The sequence below is a fragment of the Mauremys mutica genome, chromosome 10, assembly GCF_020497125.1.
Source record: "Mauremys mutica isolate MM-2020 ecotype Southern chromosome 10, ASM2049712v1, whole genome shotgun sequence".
Lineage (NCBI taxonomy): Eukaryota > Metazoa > Chordata > Testudines > Geoemydidae > Mauremys > Mauremys mutica.
The window spans coordinates 87,505,754-87,524,269 of NC_059081.1; the positions used below are offsets into that span (position 1 = coordinate 87,505,754).

The window sequence follows — 18,516 nt, forward strand, 5'->3', positions numbered from 1 at the left end:
TCGGGGCACAGTGTGGAAAGTGAACGCACAGCCTGTGCCGATTCAATGTACTGCTCCCCTCCCCCACACCGCCCGTTCCCTTTCCCCTCCCTCGCCTGCCCCCAGCCAACGGGGCCTGTTTGCAACAGCAGCAGGTGCGGGGACAGAAGGGCAGGAACAACACTGACCCACGTCTGTCATGGGGTGGGATAACCTCAGGTGAAAGGCCCATGGAAGCACATGACCCCATTACTCTCTGGGAGGGGCTGGCAGGGGTAGGTCAGTGGCAGCAGGGGGTGGGCACAGGGTCTCCTTCGCTCTAGCTCAGGGGACTGTGTGGTTAACACTGACACTTGTTTTCCTTGGCGTTGTCTAGTTGTTCATCTGAGACGCTCCTGAGTGCAGCAGGGATCTACCCCCTGCACCACTGAACTAAGCCAGGCCGCGCTGCAGGGACGGCGTGAGGAGGGGTGGGCCAGGCAGCTTTCCCTCAGCAAGCAGCAGAGATCGCCCCACAGCCACTGAGATGCTATTTTAAAGTCACTTTCCCAGTCAGGAAGCTGTAGAGGGGCCCGAGTGTGAGACAGAGCAGCCCACCTGCCCCCACAGGCCAGCCCATGCCAGGCTGGCAGCTCCCTGCAGGGCACATTCCTGGTCACCGAGCTCAAAGCCCATCGGCTCACCTGGACGGCCGTGTCCCTCTGCCTAGGGTGGCAGATCAGCCCCTTAGCACAGGGCTCTGGAGACCTCACCCACAAGAGGGGTCCCACAGGACAGAGAGTGGAACACGCTAGCCCAGGGGCCTCAGCTAGCAACCGGAGGGCAGCACTGAGATGAAATGTCCAGCTGCCTCTGTGGTGGAAAGGGTCTCTGAGGCTCAGGGCAGGAGGCTGCCAACCCTCAGGGACCCGCTCTGACTCCTGCTCTCACAGCCCCCCGGGGTGTAGCGCACAGGGGTGTAATCTGTGGGGGGCTCACTGGTGACAACAGTCGCACTCCACAAGGCACCTGTGAGGTCAGAGGCGCAGAGCACCCCTGCAATCCCAAGACCTGAAGTGCCCTCCATGCCAACCACTTCACTCCTCCAAAATCCCAACCCGGCCTGGCCTCTCCCCGCTCCTCTCTGGGACACTGAGTGCAGGGCTAGAGCGCTGGCAGCCACCGAGCAAGGAGATCATCTGCACACAGGGATGTCACTCACCGTCCTCCCTCACCCTTAGGAGGGGACACAGCACAGACCCGCCGAACCCCATCGCCCCTTGGAAGGGGGCTCAGGCCCAGCCAGGAGATGTTCCCACAGAAGACCAGCCAGGTAGCGTAGAGTCAGGTTTGGTCTAGGGAGCTAAAGCCAATCAGAATCATAGAACTGTATGGCTGGAAGGGTCCCCAACAGGTCATTTAGTCCGGCCCACTGCTCTGAGGCAGGACCAAGTGAACCTAGACTATCCCTGACAGAGGTTTGTCCAACCAGTTCTTAAAATCCTCTAATGAGGAGGATTCCACAACCCCCCTTGGAAGCCTGTTCCAGAGCTCAACTACCTTTATAACTGGAAGTTTTTCCTAATATCTAACCTAAACCTCCCTTGCTGCAGATTATCCCCAAGGCTTCTTGTCCTGCCTTCAGGGGACATGGAGGCCAATTGATCCCCATCCTCTGGATAACAACCCTTAGTTGTTATTTGCATAATAGTCTCAGGTCTCCTCTCAGACTTCTTTTCTCAAGACTAGAGAGGCCCAGGGGTTTGTTTTTTTTAAACCTTTCCTCATAGATCAGATTTTCTAAACCTTTTTCATTTTTGTTGTTCTTCTCTGGACTTTTCAATGTATCCACATCTTTCCTAAAGTGTGACACCCAGAACTTAATAGGGCCAATTTCACAATGCTGGAAACAATTATGAACCAAATAAGCTAGGAGGAGGAGTTTAATCAAAAGAATGTGAAGGATAATTGGGAATCATTTAAGAACACATTACTAGATACCCGATAAGTCTTAATCCTACAACTGAGGAAGTTGTGCTGGTTAGAAAACCTACCTGGTTTAGAAGGGAAATGAAGGCAGCTGTAAAAATATTTTTAATATATGTAAAACTAATGGAAAAAAGGGGAAGATGATAATAATGAAAGTAAATCAGAAATTATGAATTGTTGAAAACTGATAAGGAAAGCCAAGTGACTGAAGGACAACTCTATGACTAACAGAGTTAAAGACAATAAGAAGTTGGTCACTAGCTGGTTTGAACAAGGGTGGATTCTCAAACAGTGGATTCTCTGTAACTTGAAGTCTGTAAATCATGATTTGAGGACTTCAGTAACTCAGACAGAGATTATGGGACTATACAGGAATGGGTGTGTGAGATTCTCTGGCCTGAGTTGTGCAGGTCAGACTAGATGATCACAATGGTCCATTTGGGCCTTAAAAGTCTATGAGCCTACAAGTTTTTAACACATATTAGGAACAAAAAGAATCCCGACTATGGTATTGGTCCATACTAGATGGAAATGGTAGAATTGTCAATAATAATGCAGAAAAGGCAGAGGTGTTCAATAAATATTTCTGTTCCATTTTTGGGGAAAAAACAGATGACGGAGTCTCATAGTACAATGAGAACGCTCTTTCCATTCCATTAGTATCTCTGGAGAATGTTAAACAGAAGCTTAAAGTTAGATACTTTTAAATTAGCAGGTCCAGATAACCTGCATCTGAGAGTTTTCGAAGAGCTGGCTGAGAAGCTTGCTGAACCATTAATATTCATTTTCAATAAGTCTTGAAGCACAGAGGAAGTTACCAGAAAACAGGAAGAAAGCTAATGTTGTGCCCATTTTTAAAAAGCATCAATGGGATGAGTAATTATAGGGTTGTCAGCCTGACATCGAGCCCAGGCAAGATAATGGAGCTGCTAATATGGGACTCGATTAATAATGAACTAAAGGAGGATAATGCAATTAATACAAATCGACATGTGTTTATAGAAAATAAATCCTGTCAAACTAACGAGAACACGGGCGGCGGGGGGGAGCCGTGCCAGGCCATCCCCAGTGCTTCCTGCACCTCAGCCCATCGCTGTCTCCCCACCCACCCCTCTCTGTGCCCCTCACTCCCGCCAGGCTCTGCCTCGGGAGCCCTGAGCACAAGGCCCAAGGCTGATCTCTCGCAGGAGCACTGGGCAGTGCTGATCACAGAGAGGCTGTTACAGCCTCTCCTCCCCTGACAAGCCGTGTGTGAAACATGCACCTCAGACTGCCCCCAGTCTGACCCCGCAGAACTACAGCGACTCAGACGCCCCCCTAGAAACCCGGCGCAGCCGTCTCCTCTCTCCTGCATGTCAGAGAGGCAGGGTAACACAGGGCTGTGTCTCGCTGCACTTCGCCATCTCTGACCACGCACAGTCTGAAGGGTTTCTCGTTTCCATTGGCTGAGCTGGGCAGGACCTAACAGCTCCGGACTCAGGGGTGGGGAGGGCAGCGGGACAGCGTGGGGAAGCAGGATCCATCACACGGATCCATCAGGACCTGAGGGTCTCAAACATCTCCCCTAAACGCAGAGGATTTTACAGGGAGCTGAGTCTTAGCTTGGGCTACCCTTGGCCCAGCTCCCACATTTAAAAACCAGCTCAGTTTCACTCAGCCCCCACATGCGGCTGGCCATGGGGCGAGCTCAGCTTGTGGGCACAGGTACAGAGTGCACCTCCTGTGGCCTTTCCACGGCTCAGCGAGACACACCGAGCACCCAGAGGGAACGGTTCTCACCAAGGGGCTGAGAAGGCCTCATGTGAAGAACGTGGCACCGGTGTCGTCTCCAGACCCTACTGTAGCATGTGCATGTGCAGGCAGTGTCCCCTCCCACCATTGGATAACACTGGTGCGGAGCCCCCTTTTCACTGACAGCCTCCCAGATGGACCCCTCGCCCCGAGGTGCCATCAGCCTTCAGCGCTCTTGAGCCATGTGCAAATGGGCAGTAGCCTGCAATCCATGTAAGAGCAAACCCGTAACCCACCAGGGGCAAGCCCACAGAACTCCCAACACGCCTGCAGATGCGCTGGGGCACTCTTGCTGCTTGAGAAGAGCACTGTCTGGTTGTGTGAAAAACACAAGGAATTGCGCACACTACACAAACGGATGTAAGGGTCAGCCACTGGCTTACCAGGTGGGAGAGGGCTCTCAATTGCTGGTACAGACAGCACACCTGTCCCGGACGGATGTACCTCTCACTCCAGTCCGGTGCTGTCCCACCTCACAGACAGATTTGCGTCACTAGCAGGTAGCTGTTCTCACCTCCCACCCATTGCTTCATCTCAGCACTTACTGCTCTCCCATCCACCAGAGAGACCCCTGTGGCAGTCCCATGGGAGCAGTGTTTGCGGGAGCCTAATGCCCTTAAGGAGATGCTGAAAAGAGGCGCATGTTGCAGACTGCTGCTCTCCAGAGCCAGGTGCATGGCAGCTGCATGGTGCAGGAGGTGGAGAATCACACAGCAAACTCACCTCTACTTTGGTGAAGTTCTTGTCAGCTCCCAGCAAGTAGGGGGTGATGAAGCTCTCCCCAGGTCTGATCTGGGTCATGAAGCCGTAAAAACAGAGGTAGAAGACGAGGAACTTCCAGCGCTGGTCCACTGCAGACTCAGGGGGGTGCTTTAGAGAGCCATCATCCACCACAGACATGGCTCTGCCGTCACCCCTCTCTGGTGCATCAGAGGGAAAGAACCTTTTTCCAGGTGGCCGTCAGACAAGCTGAGGCACCTTCAGGCCAGTCTCTCCGTCTCCTTGCTGTAGAGAATTTCCCACACACAGATCTCGGTGCTGCTGGAATTTCTGTGGATATAGCAGAGTTTGGCAACAAATCAAATTCCTCTGCAAAATAATTGCAAACAAACACCATGAACTTTCTCTCTAGTATATGTTTTTTCTAGCTGCAAAGTTGCAAAAACAAAAAAGCTGATACACACTTCCTTTGAAGACGCGGGCAGCACAAATAGATGGGTGTTCTCAGGGGACGTTTAAGAACTAAGTAAAATAAATCACAAACCTCAGTAAGTCTGGTTTACAGGGGTTTGCTTGTTCCTTTGCCTCACTCTTTAGCTAATACCATCTGTTCCACCGAAAAGCCAGGCAGATTGGTTTGTCTCCCTCAGGTGCTGAATTCCAGGGGAGGCAAAGGGGCTTCTGCCAGAGGAATGGAAATGTCGCAGTGACTCAGTCTCACCGAATTCAAGAGGGAATCAAAGCCCCACTATAGAATGCTGTAGGCTGGTTACCATTCGCTATTAAATAGTCTGTAGGTTAGTAGCGCCGTTTCTATAATTTCCTATAGTGACACCACTGTTAAGTTTTACAGGCCTGTTCTTTAAAAACTTACTTGTTTTCTCTTTAGGCCCGTTCAAAATACAGACTATTAAACGAGTGGCCTCGCACGCATCGCAGTGAGACAGCTAATTCCACAGAGAGTAAAAACGAATTCAACTGTCTCAGGAGTAAGTGTTCCTAGTGAATACAGCAGATACGGAGTTGTGCACATACAGTAACTATTGGGCAGGGATGTTGGAACAATTTTTGTAGTGGGGGTGCTGAGAGCCATTGAACCACACTGTAAACCCTGGATATAACGGAAACCACTTCAAGTCAGGGGGTGCTGCAGAACCCCCAGCAACCCTAGTTCCAGCACCTGTGCTGTTGGGATCTGACTGACTTTAGCGCAGATTGTGAATCCAAGGTAAAAGTTAATGTGTGCATGCACAGTGTAGCTGTCTATGTAACATACTGGCTGTAGGGACATTAGACAAATTTGCAAAGAGCTAGTTAGAACATAAGAACAGCCATACCGGGTCAGATCAAAGGTCCATCTAGCCCAGTATCTGTCTACTGACAGTGGCCAATGCCAGGTGCCCCAGAGGGAGTGAACCTAACAGGCAACGATCAAGTGATCTCTCTCCTGCCATCCACCTCCACCCTCTGACGAACAGAGGCTAGGGACACCATTCCTTACCCATCCTGGCTAAGAGACATTTATGGACTTAACCTCCATGAATTTATCCAGTTCCCTTTTAAACCCTTTTACGTTTCCCCTTTAATGATCTTCTCTCCACCTCACCCCCACCCCCAGATGTATATACCAGGGATCAGCAACCTTTGGCCTGCGGCCCGCCTGGGTAAATGCCCGGGCGGGCCGGACCGGTTTCTTTACCTGCCGCGTCCGCAGGTTTGGCCGATCGCGGCTCTCACTGGCTGCAGTTCGCCGTCCCAGGCCAATGGGGACTGTGGGAAGCAGCGCAGGCCGAGGGATGTGCTGGCCCCCATTTCCTGCAGCCCCAGTTGGCCTGGGACAGCGAACCACAGCCAGTGGGAGCCGTGATCGGCCGAACCTGCGGACGTGGCAAGTAAACAAACCAGCCCGACCCGCCGGGGGCTTACCCGGTGGGCTGCGTGCCAAAGGTTGCCGATCCCTGGTATATGCACACACCCCACACAAAAATTGTGTTCAAAGCACATTATTAAGGTTGCAAAAGTTAGGAAACGCCAGATTAAAGTTGTCTGTGGAAAAAAAATGAATGCTGGTTAGGGATTTTCCCCTTCACTTTTCCATTTTTCCTTTTGTCACTAATGTTCTGCAGATGTGAGGATGTTCTGAAGAGCTAGAATGTCAAAAAAAGGGGAGGGGGGGAATACCCCACAGCCAGAATTCATTTTATTGCATTTAGTGATAAAATGGGAGATAGGAACAACACAAAAACAAAAATCCAAAACATGGGGGCGGGGGAAGCTTCTTATAGAAGTTTTAGTTCCAAATAAAGGTCACTTTTTGTTGAAAAAAATTGTGACCAGCTCTAATTCTGAGCAAATGGTATTTACAGCACCCAGCGTGTATATTACAACATCTGTAGGATGAGCCACTTGGTGCTCCTACAGCATCCCTGCAGACTGACATCTCCTTACTGTTGGGATATAGATATTCAGGCCTGTCTGCAAAGGCCTATCCTTTAAGAATTTAGGTGTATTCTTATCACTTAGCTAGTTATAGAGGTATAAAAGAAAGAATCAAAATCACTGTCTGTCTGTGTAATGGCCTTCTCTTACTGTGACAGTCTGAGGCCCTGTTTAGTCACATTGAAATAAGGCAATCTGGGGCTGTTAGGAAGGTGATCCGATCTATCACCTCCAGAGAAAGGGAAGAGCCTAGAAGATGTAAAAGGAAATTTAGTTTGATAGCAGCCTGTCTGGCAAGAACTCACTTATCAATAGACACAGCTGGAGAACCCTTATGTCTGTACAGATGTAGTTGTGAAATCCTCACTTCTGTATTGTTTTGTATGTTTATTTGCATGGTCTCTGTCTGGTTCTGTGATTGTTTCTGTCTGCTGTATAATTAATTTTGCTGGGTGTAAACTAATTAAGGTGGTGAAATATAATTGGTTAGCTAATCATGTTACAATACGTTAGGATTGGTTAGGTAAATTTTAGTAGAATGATTAGTTAAGGTATAGCTGAAAATATTTCTACATAAATTAGGGGCAAACAGGAAATAAGTTGGGATTCAAAAATAAGGAAAAAGAACTTGAATTTAAGCTTGCTGGAAGTTCACCCCAATAAACTTCGAATTGTTTGCACCTTTGGACTTCGGGTATTGTTGCTCTGTTCATGCGAGAAGGACCAGGGAAGTGCGGGAGTGAAGGAATAAGCTCTCTAACAAGAAGCAGAAACTACAGTTAAAGTACAATTAGGCAGGCAAAAAAAGAATTTGAAGAGCAACTAGCAAAAGACTGAAAAACTAACAGTAATTTTTTAATTATGTCAGAAGCCTGCCAAATAATCAGGGGGCCACTGGACAGCGGTGGCACCGAGAACTCATGGAAGACAAGGCCATTGCAGAGACGCTAAATGCATTTTTCGTATCAGTCTTCATTGCAGAGGATATTACGGAGATTCCCACACCTGACCCATTCTTTTTAGATGACAAATCTGAGGAACTGTCCCAGATTTAGATGTCAGTAGAGGAGCAAATTGGAACAAACTGGCCGCTGTCCAGTGGCCCCCTGATTATTTGGCAGGCTTCTGACATAATTAAAAAATTACTGTTAGTTTTTCAGTCTTTTCCTATTTAAGTAACCAGGACCAGATGGTATTCACCCAAGAGTTCTGAAGGGACTCAAATGTGAAATTGCAGAACTACTAACTGTAGTCTGTAACCTATTATTTAAACCAGATGACTGAAGGATAGCTAATGTGACACCAATTTTTTAAAAAGGCTTCAGAGGTGATCCTGGCAATTAAGACTGGTAAGCCTAACTTCAGTACCAGGAAAATTAGTGGAAACTATAGTAGAGAACAGAATTATCACACACAGATTAACATGATTTGTTGGGAAAGAGTCAACATCGTTTTTTAAAGGGAAATCATGCCTCACTAATCTATTAGCATTCTTTGAGGGGTCAACAAACATGTGGACAAGGGTGATCCAGTGGATATAGCATACTTGAACTTTCAGAAAATCTTTGACAAGGTCTCTCACCAAAAGCTCTTAAGCAAAGTAAGCAGTCATGGAATAAGAGGGTACAGTCATGGATCTGTAGCTGGTTAAAAGACAGGAAACAAAGAGTAGGAATAAATGGTCAGATTTCAGAATGGAGAGAGGTAAATAGTGGTGTCCTTCAGGGGCCTCTACTGGGACCAGTGCAGTTCAACATATTCATAAATAATCTGGAAAAGGTGTTAAACAGTGAGGTAGCAAAGTTTGCAGATGATACAAAATTACTCAGGACAGTTAAGTCCAAAACAGACTGTGAAGAGTTACAAAGGGATCTCTCAAAACTGGGTTACCGGGCAACAAAGTGGCAGATGAAATTCAATGCTGATAAATGCAAAGTAATGCACACTGGAAAACATAATCCCAGCTATACATATATAATAATTGGGTCTAAATTAGCTGTTCTATGAAAACATCACTCAATGTGCAGCGGCAGTCAAAAAACCTAACAATGTAGGAACCATTAGGAAAGGGATAGATAATAAGACAGAAAATATCATAATATCTCTATATAAATCCCTGGTACACCCACACCTTGAATACTGGGTGCAGTTCTGGTCACCCCATCTCAAAAAAGATACATTAGAATTGGAAAAGGTAAAGAGAAGGGCAACAAAAATGATTAGGAGTATGGAACACTTCCATATGAGGAGAGATTAAAAAGACTGGGACTGTTCAGCTAGGAAAAGAGATGACCAAGGGGGATATATGACAGAGGTCTATAAAATCAAGGATGGTATGAAGAAAGTGAATAAGGAGGGTTATTTACTCCTTGGCATAATACAAGAACCCGGGGTCACCCAATGAAATTAATAGGCAGCAGGTTTAAAACAAACAAAAGAAAGTTCTTCTTCACACAACACACAGTCAACCTGTGAAACTGGTTATCAGGGGGATGTTGTGAAGGTGAAAACTATAACAAAGTTCAAAAAAACAACTAGATAAGGTCACTGGCTATTAGTCAAGATGGTCATGGATGCAACCCCATGCTCTGGGTGTCCCTAGCCTATTTGCCAGAAGCTGGGAGTGGATGACAGGGGATGGATCACTTGATGATTCACTGTTCTGTTCATTCCCTCTGGGGCACCTGGCACTGGCCACTGTCTGAAGATGGACCATTGATCTGACCCAGCATAGCCATTCTTATGGGGCGGTGAGAACTTCTTCCCTTGTCTGGCCCCAGCGCGCGCGCACACACACACACACACACTCGGGATCAAAGCCTGACATTTGGGCAAGGCCATTCTTGGCCGTCTGTGAGCTCAAGAAAGCTGCAAAAACATTCCATGACAATGAAAAACCACCGTCCTTCCCACTGAGAAGCTGGCCTGTCCTGCTACAGGTTAGGAGGAATGTTTTGCTGTTATCTCAAGGCCTTTTCCTGGGGTTTAGACCTGCTGCTATTATTTATTAGATGTAAGCAGACCAGGCTTGTGCATGAATCAGATAACAGCGGGGTGGCTGCCCTCATATCTCCACATAGCTCTGTTCCTGCTGTCTGGTATTTTGTAAATCTCAGGCATTGTTTTTAGTATTATCTTTCATTGACTCTCAGTACTGATACTGGGCTGTCGTTTGGCGTATGGTTACTCCTTTCAGAACAGTCACAATGGCAGCAGTGGCACTGATATAACTTAAATCAGTTTTTCAGTGGACTCTCTGCCCTCAGTTCAAGGGTGGCTTATTTCAATTTAGCTTAAACCTGTTCCAAACTGACTTAAGCTAAACTGAAGTACGCCTGGTTTAAACTGAATTCAGGGTACCCCCCCCCCGAGCCTTTGGCACCAGGTTAAAGCTGTATCTTCAGTTCAAGGGTGCACTTTGCGGTGTAGACGACCCTTCATTACCCAACTGACCCACAGCAGAACCAGCTCCACAGACAGAGAGGGCGAGTCACTGTTCTTTCATGGATTAGACACGTAGAGGTGAGTTAACGGATGCATTCCAGCCATTTCAGTGCATGTCATGCAGGTGGAAGGTGCTGGGCTGACAGTCCCCGAGCCCAGCAGCAAAGAGCCTGGGTGACTGGAGTCCACATAACAGGGGCAGCACAAGCTTCCCCAGCCCACACACCACAGCTCTGTCCTCGGAGAACCATCTCTAACGGGGATGGGTAATGCTCAGACCCCAGACCGCCACTGCCCACAAGGGCAAACATCCCAAGCAACAACACTAGAGCAGTCTGAGCCAATGTGGGAAGCTTGCAGTTATGTGCAGAAGTTTGTGCACCGTGAGGCTCGCTGAGATGCAAACGAGGAGTGTGGCCAGCTTCCTGGCTGTGCCACAGGCTCAGCCAGGAACGTTCATGTCAGAAACCTGAAGAACAAAGAGAAGGAAGCCAAGGGGCGGCAGCTGGCATTTCTTAGGTCATCACATTTGCAGATTATGTCTAAAGGCCCCCGTCCTGCACATGCTTATACACGTGGATAATCTGGCCAAAGTCCACGGCACCACTTGTGTAAGCAAAATTGCACGCTGTGTAAGCGGCTGAAGACCAGAGCCTCCCGTGCAGAGCTGACAAAGCAAATCAAGGGACCAGCAGAAACCTACAGGCACATTCAGGGCTCTCCCACTGAGGCTTTGGTCTGAGACACTTTTATTCACCATTTATTCTTTCACTAAGTGTGTCCAGCATCTTGTGTTCTAAGGCAGCACTGTTCACTATACAGCTGTTGACACAACCAACGCCATCTGGACCTTCTTTCTGACAGGAGACTGGAGGAACTTGGCTCCTTTAGCCTAGCACAGCGGTTCTCAAACTTCATTGCATCTCGACCCCCTTCTGACAACAAAAATTATGACATGACCCCAGGAGTGGGGACTGAAGCCTGAGCCTGCCGGAGTCCCACCGCCCTGGGTGGAGAGCCAAAGCCGAAGCCCAAGGGATTCAGCCCCAGGCAGGGGACCTGTGACCTGAGCTTCGCCACCCAGGGCTGAAACCTGAGGGCTTTGGCTTCGGCCCCAGGCAGTGGGGCTTTGGCCCCAGTAAGTCTAATGACAACCCTGACGACCCCATTAAAATGGAGTCACGACCCACTTTGGGGTCCTGACCCACAGTTTGAGAACCGCTGAGAGCAGATAGGGTCCCCCTCTGGTGTATGCACAAAGAGCAGCACCAGTGAGGGTGAAGAGCTATTTAAGCTAACGGACAATGGGGACAGAGTGGCCAGGAACAAATCCAGGCTGGAAATGAAGAGAAGGTTTCTAACCAGGAGAGTGGAGTGGTTCTGAACAGCCTCCCAACAGGAACTGTGGGGGCAAACAAGGTAATTAGTTTTGAGAGAGAGGCAGACAAATATATGAGTGTGACTGTATGACAGGGGTGCGTGTGGTGGCAGGGTGCAGGGCTCAGCAGCCCACGGGGTCCCTACCGGCTAATGTCTGATGTTCCTAAAATCTCATGCTTCAGGGCTTCAGCCAGTCACCTGCAGGGGTCAGGATTCCTTCCCCACCCGCAAGTATCCCATTTGTCTTTTTTCCCCTCTCCTTCCTCCGCAGCACCAGGGATGGCCATGGCTGGAGATGGGACACTGGGCAGAATGGGCCAGGGCTTGGAGGTAGCGCTGAGCATTCTCGCTCTCGAGCATGTGGCTGGCTGGTTCTTGCTCCCATGCTCAAGGTCCAATTGATCACCATAGGTGCGGCTGGGAAGGAATTTTTGCCCAGGCCAGATTTGGCAGTGGCCTTGGGGGCGGCACGGTCAGTGGGTGCCTTCTTCTGCAGTGTGTGGGTGCAGGTCACTTTCTGGGATCAGCTGGGTATATCTCACGTAATCATTTCCCTGCCATCATGTGGGCCTTGGGCGCTGGTGCCCCTCCATTCCTCCTATTCTGTGCCTCTGGCAAACACTGGTCCAGTCTCCAGTAGTCTGCAGGGAAGGATTCCTTTCCCTGATGCCCAGTCCCTGAAGAAGGTGTAACCCAGTGCAGACTGTTCACGGGAAACAAGGTTAGCACCCAAGAGAACAAAAACAAAGCAAGTCAGACTGAAGGTTCCCACAGCAGCATGACTCTTGCACAGGGCACACTGGCAAGGGGTCTGCTAACCCTTCATCAAGGCCTTAATACAGATATCACAGAGTCACCGAGCTAGGTGCTACGAGAACCGTAACTTGGCAATTCTTGACTCTGGGGCACTTGCCTTTGGGTGGGTGAGGGGCAGGCCCATGCGGGAGTGGGGGGAAGGACTGGTATGCTTGGCTGTACAGTCTAGCAACCACGCATGGAAACCAAGTGTCTTAGGCTATGTCTACACTACAGTGACATAACTGTGGTGCCTAGGTAAGCTGCTGGCTGTAACTTTTTAGCATAGATGCTGACTACAACAATGGAAGAGGTTTCTCCACCTCCCCAAGCAACAGCAACCAGGTCGATGGAAGAAAGCTTCCTAGGGTGACCAGACAGCAAGTGTGAAAAATCGGGAGAGGGGTGGAGGGTAACAGGAGCTTATATAAGAAAAAGATGCAAAAATTGGGACTGTCCCTAGAAAATTGGTCACTCTAATGCTTCCATCGACTGAACTGCATGCGCACGGAGCGCCAGGTCCGCATGGCTAAGGCACTCAGGGGTGTGGCTGTTCTCAGGCCTTGCCGACACAGCACGTGGCAGCAGCTGGATTAAATGAAACCAGTGCCAATACCCAGGGGCTGCTCATTTCAGTTTGGGAGTGACTTATAGCTGTTTAGCTCACCCAGATTCCTAATCAGCAGTTCCGCATGCAAACTGGGTGCCAGCATAGCTAATTCAGTTACAGGAGACTCTAACTGACACAGGTACCCTGGGATAGCCCCAGGCTGAATGCAGACCCAGGCAGGGCCGCGGGGGGGGGGGAGTGGTGCAATTTGCCCCGGGCCCCCACAGGGGCCCCGCGAGCCCTGGCCCAGCGGCGGTCCGGGACTTCAGCAGCATTTCGGCGGCAGGGGGGCCCTTCAGTGCTGCCGAAGAGGCAGAGCGACTGAAGGGCCCCCCGCTGCCAAAGACCCGCACCGCCGCCGGGTGGGTACAAGCGCCGCAGCTCCCCCGCTTTGCCCCAGGCCCCCTGAATCCTCGGGGAGGCCCTTGCCCCAGGGCGAACGCAGGTGGCTCGTGCCAGCACAGTTCATTGCCCTTCCCACACGGGACAGCTACACCGGGGTGACAGCAGCACCTGCTCTAGCCAGGAGGCTGTTACCCCGACGGGATTCCCATCGTGGCCGCCACACACAAGAACCTCAACCCCCTGCGGTCTCCAGCCGGGCCCAGGCAGGGAGCAGGGGGGTTGTTGGGTAGAGGGCAGGGGAGTTCGGGCGTGGTGGGCGGGGGCAGGAGTGTGGACAGGGGTTGGGGCAGTCAGAGGGCAGGGAACAGGGGGTTGAATGGGGGCAAGGGTCCTGGGGGGGGCAGTCAGGAAGGAGGGATGGTTGGATGGGGCGGCAGGAGGCAATCAGGGGCAGAGGTTCCGGAGGCAATCAGGGGGCAGGGAGAAGGGGTGGTTGGATGGGACAGGGGTCCCCAGGGGGCAGTCAGGAAGGAGGGGGGTTGGATGGGGCAGTCAGGGAACAGGGAGAAGGGGTGTTGGATGGGGCAGTGGTCCCGGGGGGGGAGGCTGTCAGGAATGAGAGAGGGGTTGGATGAGCCGGCGGAGGGCAGGGGTCCCGGGGGGCCGTCAGGGAACAGGGGAGGTTGGATGGGGCAGAAGTCCCAGGGGGGCTAGGCCACGACCCCCTCCCTTAACTGACCCACCATAAAAATTTCCTAAACCCAATGCAGCCCTCAGGCCAAAAAGTTTGCCTGCCCCTGCCTTAGAGAGTCACAAATTTATCTGGGCATAAGCTTTCATGGGCTAAAACCCACTTCATCAGATGCATGGAGTGAAAAATACAGTAAGCAGTATATATATATTACAGCACATGAAAAGGTGGGAGTTGCCTTACCAAGTGGGGGATCAGTGCTAACGGGCCAATTCAATTAGGTGGAAGTGGCCTATTCTCAACAGTTGACAAGAAGGGGTGAATATCAAGAGAGGGAAAATTACTCTTCCAGCGCTCTTAAAAAAGCCACTTCAACGAGGAGCACGGCTCCCAGCGCTGGGGCACCGTGTACACTGGCGCTTTACGGAGCTGCAACTTGCTGTGCTATGGGGGGTGTTTTTTCATACCCCTGAGTGAGAAAGTTGGAGTGCTGTTAATTGCCTGTGTAGGCAAGCCCTTAGTCTGTAAGGTGCCACCAGGACTCCTCCTTGTTCTTGTGCATAAATAATTGCAGGACTGAACCCCTAAAGAGCTCTGGCAAATTAACTATGCCTAAATTGTAACAATCCCAAAATTAATGCTTGTGCCAAGTAAAATCCCACTCCCAGAGCTTTGCTAAGCTCCATAATGTGGGTGCACGGTTAAGGAACTGTCCTCGATTAATCAAACTGACATCTGCTCCAGTGCAAACACTGGAAACAATCCAATGGTTGCCAAGTGGGAAATGTAGAAATGGAAACAGGGATGAAACAATGGCAAGGGTCAGAAACTTGCAATAATAAAATCAGTGCAGAGTAATGTTCTAGAGAATATGGGGCTCATTCGCGGAATTGCTAAAATACACCCAAAACCAAAAAGAGAAATGGTAAGGATCTTGGAAAATAAAAGGAAAGTATTTTGTTTGAGGGTTTTTTTTTTTTAATAACTGCAACAACAAACACTGGAAGGAAATACTGGAATGAAGCAGATTATTGATTTTTTGCAGAGGAGCACATTTTAAACACAGAGGGTTCTCGGTCCATCTCGGTAACTATTTCTCCTCATTATATCAGTTGCCAAAAGCAACAACCCTGGCAAAAGATGGTTTCCCGTATAAATCCCCACTTTCCCCCACTCACCGTTTTCCAAAACAGACACTTTTGGAATTCAGATTTACCAGGGATTTGGAGGGAACTTTTGTGACGGTGTTTTATTGAAAGTTATAGATAAACACGTGCCAATACACAGCCAAAAAAGACCTGCAGAAAATGCAACCAGGGCAGCTCCGCAGAGTGCGCTCGTCCTGTGCCACTCGACTTCGGGCTTAGCGCGGAGTTCAGTATATCTCCGCACACAACAGCTGGGGCCAGATCCCTGGCTGGTCTGACCCCAGCGCCCCCTGACTCCCGCGCAGCTGCACCGCGTGGCCCCGGGCGCTGCGCGGGGAGCTGAACTCCCGCGTTTCCGGTCCGCGGGCGCGGAGCGGGCGCTGCACCCGCACCGCTTCCACTGGCACCCGCTGTCCCTCCACGCCCCGCACCGCTCTGCCCGGGCAAGGCTGGCTCGGCACCGCGCACCGGACTGGGCTGCAGCCGGCGGTACCGGGGCATCCCTCCGCGCCGTACCTGGGCTGCTGCGGGGCTCCGCTGGGCTCCTCACGCGAGCTCCGGCCCGCGCCCAGCCTGGGGACACGGCCCGGCGGGCTCCGAGCGCACGGACCGGGCTGCAGAGTCACGCGGAGCCCGGCCCGGGGCTGCGCCACGCGCTGGGGGACGGAGTGCAGCCCGCCCGCGTAGGGAAACTACAGCCCCCACAATGCACCACGTGGAGCAACTACAGCCCCCACCCTGCACTGCACAGAGGTGCGCGTGGAGACTACAGCCCCCGAAATGCACCACGAGTGGTGGTGGTGGTGGGGCGCGTGGGGAGACTGCAGCCCGCGCAGTGCACCGCCAGGCGGCCCATACGCAGGGCTCAGCGAGCAGGGCGGCGTCCTAAAGCCCCTGCAAGCGGGGCAGGCGAACAGCAGCCAGGGACCCGCCTGCAGACATGGCAAAACCCTGAACAAACGCCGACGTTGGGCATCCTTTGGCTTTATTGGCTTGCGAGTTGCTTCTTGGCTGGTTTTTGGCTTGTAGCTTGTTGCTGGGGCGGCTCTGTGGTTTTTGCTGCCCCAAGCACGGCAGTCAGGCGGCCTTCAGCGGTGTTTCTGTGGGAGGTCCCACGGTCACGTGGCTTCGGCGGCGTTTCTGTGGGAGGTCCCACGGTCACGTGGCTTCGGCGGCGTTTCTGTGGGAGGTCCCACGGTCACGTGGCTTCGGCGGTGTTTCTGTGGGAGGTCCCACGGTCACGTGGCTTCGGTGGCGTGTCTGCGGGTGATCTGCCGGTCCACCCGCCGCCGAATTGCTGCTGAAGCCGTGGGACCTGCAGATCACCCGCAGAAACGCCGCCGAAGGCTCCCTGACTGCCACCCTCACAGCGACCCGCACGCCCCCCCACGCCCCCGGTTTGCTGTCCCAGGCATGCGCGGTTATGTGTTTAGCTTTTTTTTTTTAAACTGGCACTGCTAAGGTGAGTACAAGCTAAATTTACATTCTAGAAGGATACTATTACACCTCTCCCCTGATATAATGCTGTCCCTGGGAGCCAAAAAAATGTTACCACGTTATAGGTGAAACCGTGTTATATTGAACTTGATCCGACGGAGTGTGCAGCCCCACCCCCCCGGAGCACTGCTTTACTGCGTTATAGCCGAATTTGTGTTATATTGGGTGGTGTTATATCAGGGTAGAGTTGTATTTGATTGTACCTCTTTAAATAATGAATCACAAAGCACAATATGGTAATAAAAATATTATTGATAATTACTCCAGCCAGGACAGGTTAGGCATTTTAAAACTCACTACTCAAAGAATGAACTTTAAGCATAAGAGAAATAAAATTATGAAATGCACAGACCAGTCTAAAAACTAAAATAACCAAACTTTGAAAGAATAAAATTTCAAAGAATCTTTGTACATTTTGTTGGGAAGTACCAAGAAGTAACAATACCACCATGTGTGAGAGAGGGAATGTTGGGGGAGTGTCTGAGAGAGACTCTGTGTCCGTGTGTGTGTGTATATGAGTGGGGAAGTGTCAGTTGTGAGATGCAGCCGGTTGTTAAATTTAGAAGCCCTTTTAGAACCAAGCGCCCCCGGCCCGGCTCCGGCTGAGCGCCCCCGGCCCGGCCCCAGCTGAGCGCCCCCGGCCCGGACTTGGACCCGGACCCGGACCCGGACCTGGACCTGGACCCGGACCTGGTCGAGTGCCCCCGGACTGGACCCAGATCTGGTCCCAGCCGAGCGCCCTCGGCCCGGCCCCAGCCCCGGATCCGGTCCCTGCCGAGCACCCCCGGCCCGGGCCTGGACCCGGACCCGGTCCTGGCCAAGCGGCACCAGGCAGTGCAGTAAGGGAGCAGGGAGGGGGTATTGGAAGAGGGCAGGGGAGTTCGGTGGGTTATGGGGGGGTTGGATAGGGGTGGGGCGGTCAGAGGGCAGGGAACCCTGAATGGAGGCAAGGGTCCCAGGGGGGCAGTCAGGAAGGAGCAGGGGTTGGGTGAGGCCGTGGGGAGCAGTCAGGCACATAGAGAAGGGGTGGTTGGATAGGGCAGGGATCCTGGGAGGCCATCAGGAATGAGAGGAGGGTTGGATGGGGTGGTAGGGGGCAGCCAGGGGACAGGGAAGGGGGGTGGATCGGGCAGGAGTCCCGGGGGGGGGGCGGCCACGACCCCCTCGTGGGGTGAGGAGGAGGGAACCTGTTGTTAATATTTTGGCAGCTCATCACTGGGAGGTGTGTGTGGAAGACTGTGGGTATGTCTATACTTACCATTTAAAGTGCAAAAAGTCCCTTTTTTGCACTAAAACCGTGGGAGCGTCTACACTTGTTAATGACTTTTTGTGGTGAAACTCAGAAGTTTCATGGCAAAAAGAAAACCACCTTCATGAGAGGTGTACAGCGCTTACTGCTGTTCTTTTCGTGCTGCTGCGAAAGTGGAGACACTTCCACCAGTGTAAACACCCTTTGGCTTCCCACAGTTCCAAAAGTGACCACTCTGGCCGGCATCTCCGCTGCTCTGACGCACAGACAAAGCCCTGGGAAGTTTGAAGCTCCCTTTCCCGTTGTTGGTAGATGTGGCGGGGAAAGCAGACAGACAGCAGGAGGTTTTAAAAAAAATGCCACGGAAGAAACCAGGAAGTAATGGGGCTCCTGAGACATGAAGCAGGGCAGCACGGGGCATTGAGCAGGGACCCAGAATGCCTTCCAGTCACCCCCCCCT

General features: G+C 51.3%; 1 protein-coding gene across 1 annotated transcript in view; it reads right to left on the bottom strand.

Moving 5' to 3' along the window:
• SLC19A1 (solute carrier family 19 member 1) overlaps window positions 1-15,992 on the bottom strand; it is a 34,999-nt gene extending 19,007 nt beyond the window's left edge. Inside the window, exons 1-2 of the mRNA XM_045032090.1 lie at window positions 15,827-15,992; window positions 4,462-4,788 (exon numbers count right to left, since the gene is read on the bottom strand). Coding sequence (XP_044888025.1) covers window positions 4,462-4,638 — 177 coding nt within the window. The 5' untranslated portion in view covers window positions 4,639-4,788; window positions 15,827-15,992. The remainder of the gene's footprint in view (window positions 1-4,461; window positions 4,789-15,826) is intronic.
• Between the last annotated feature and the right edge of the window lie 2,524 nt (window positions 15,993-18,516).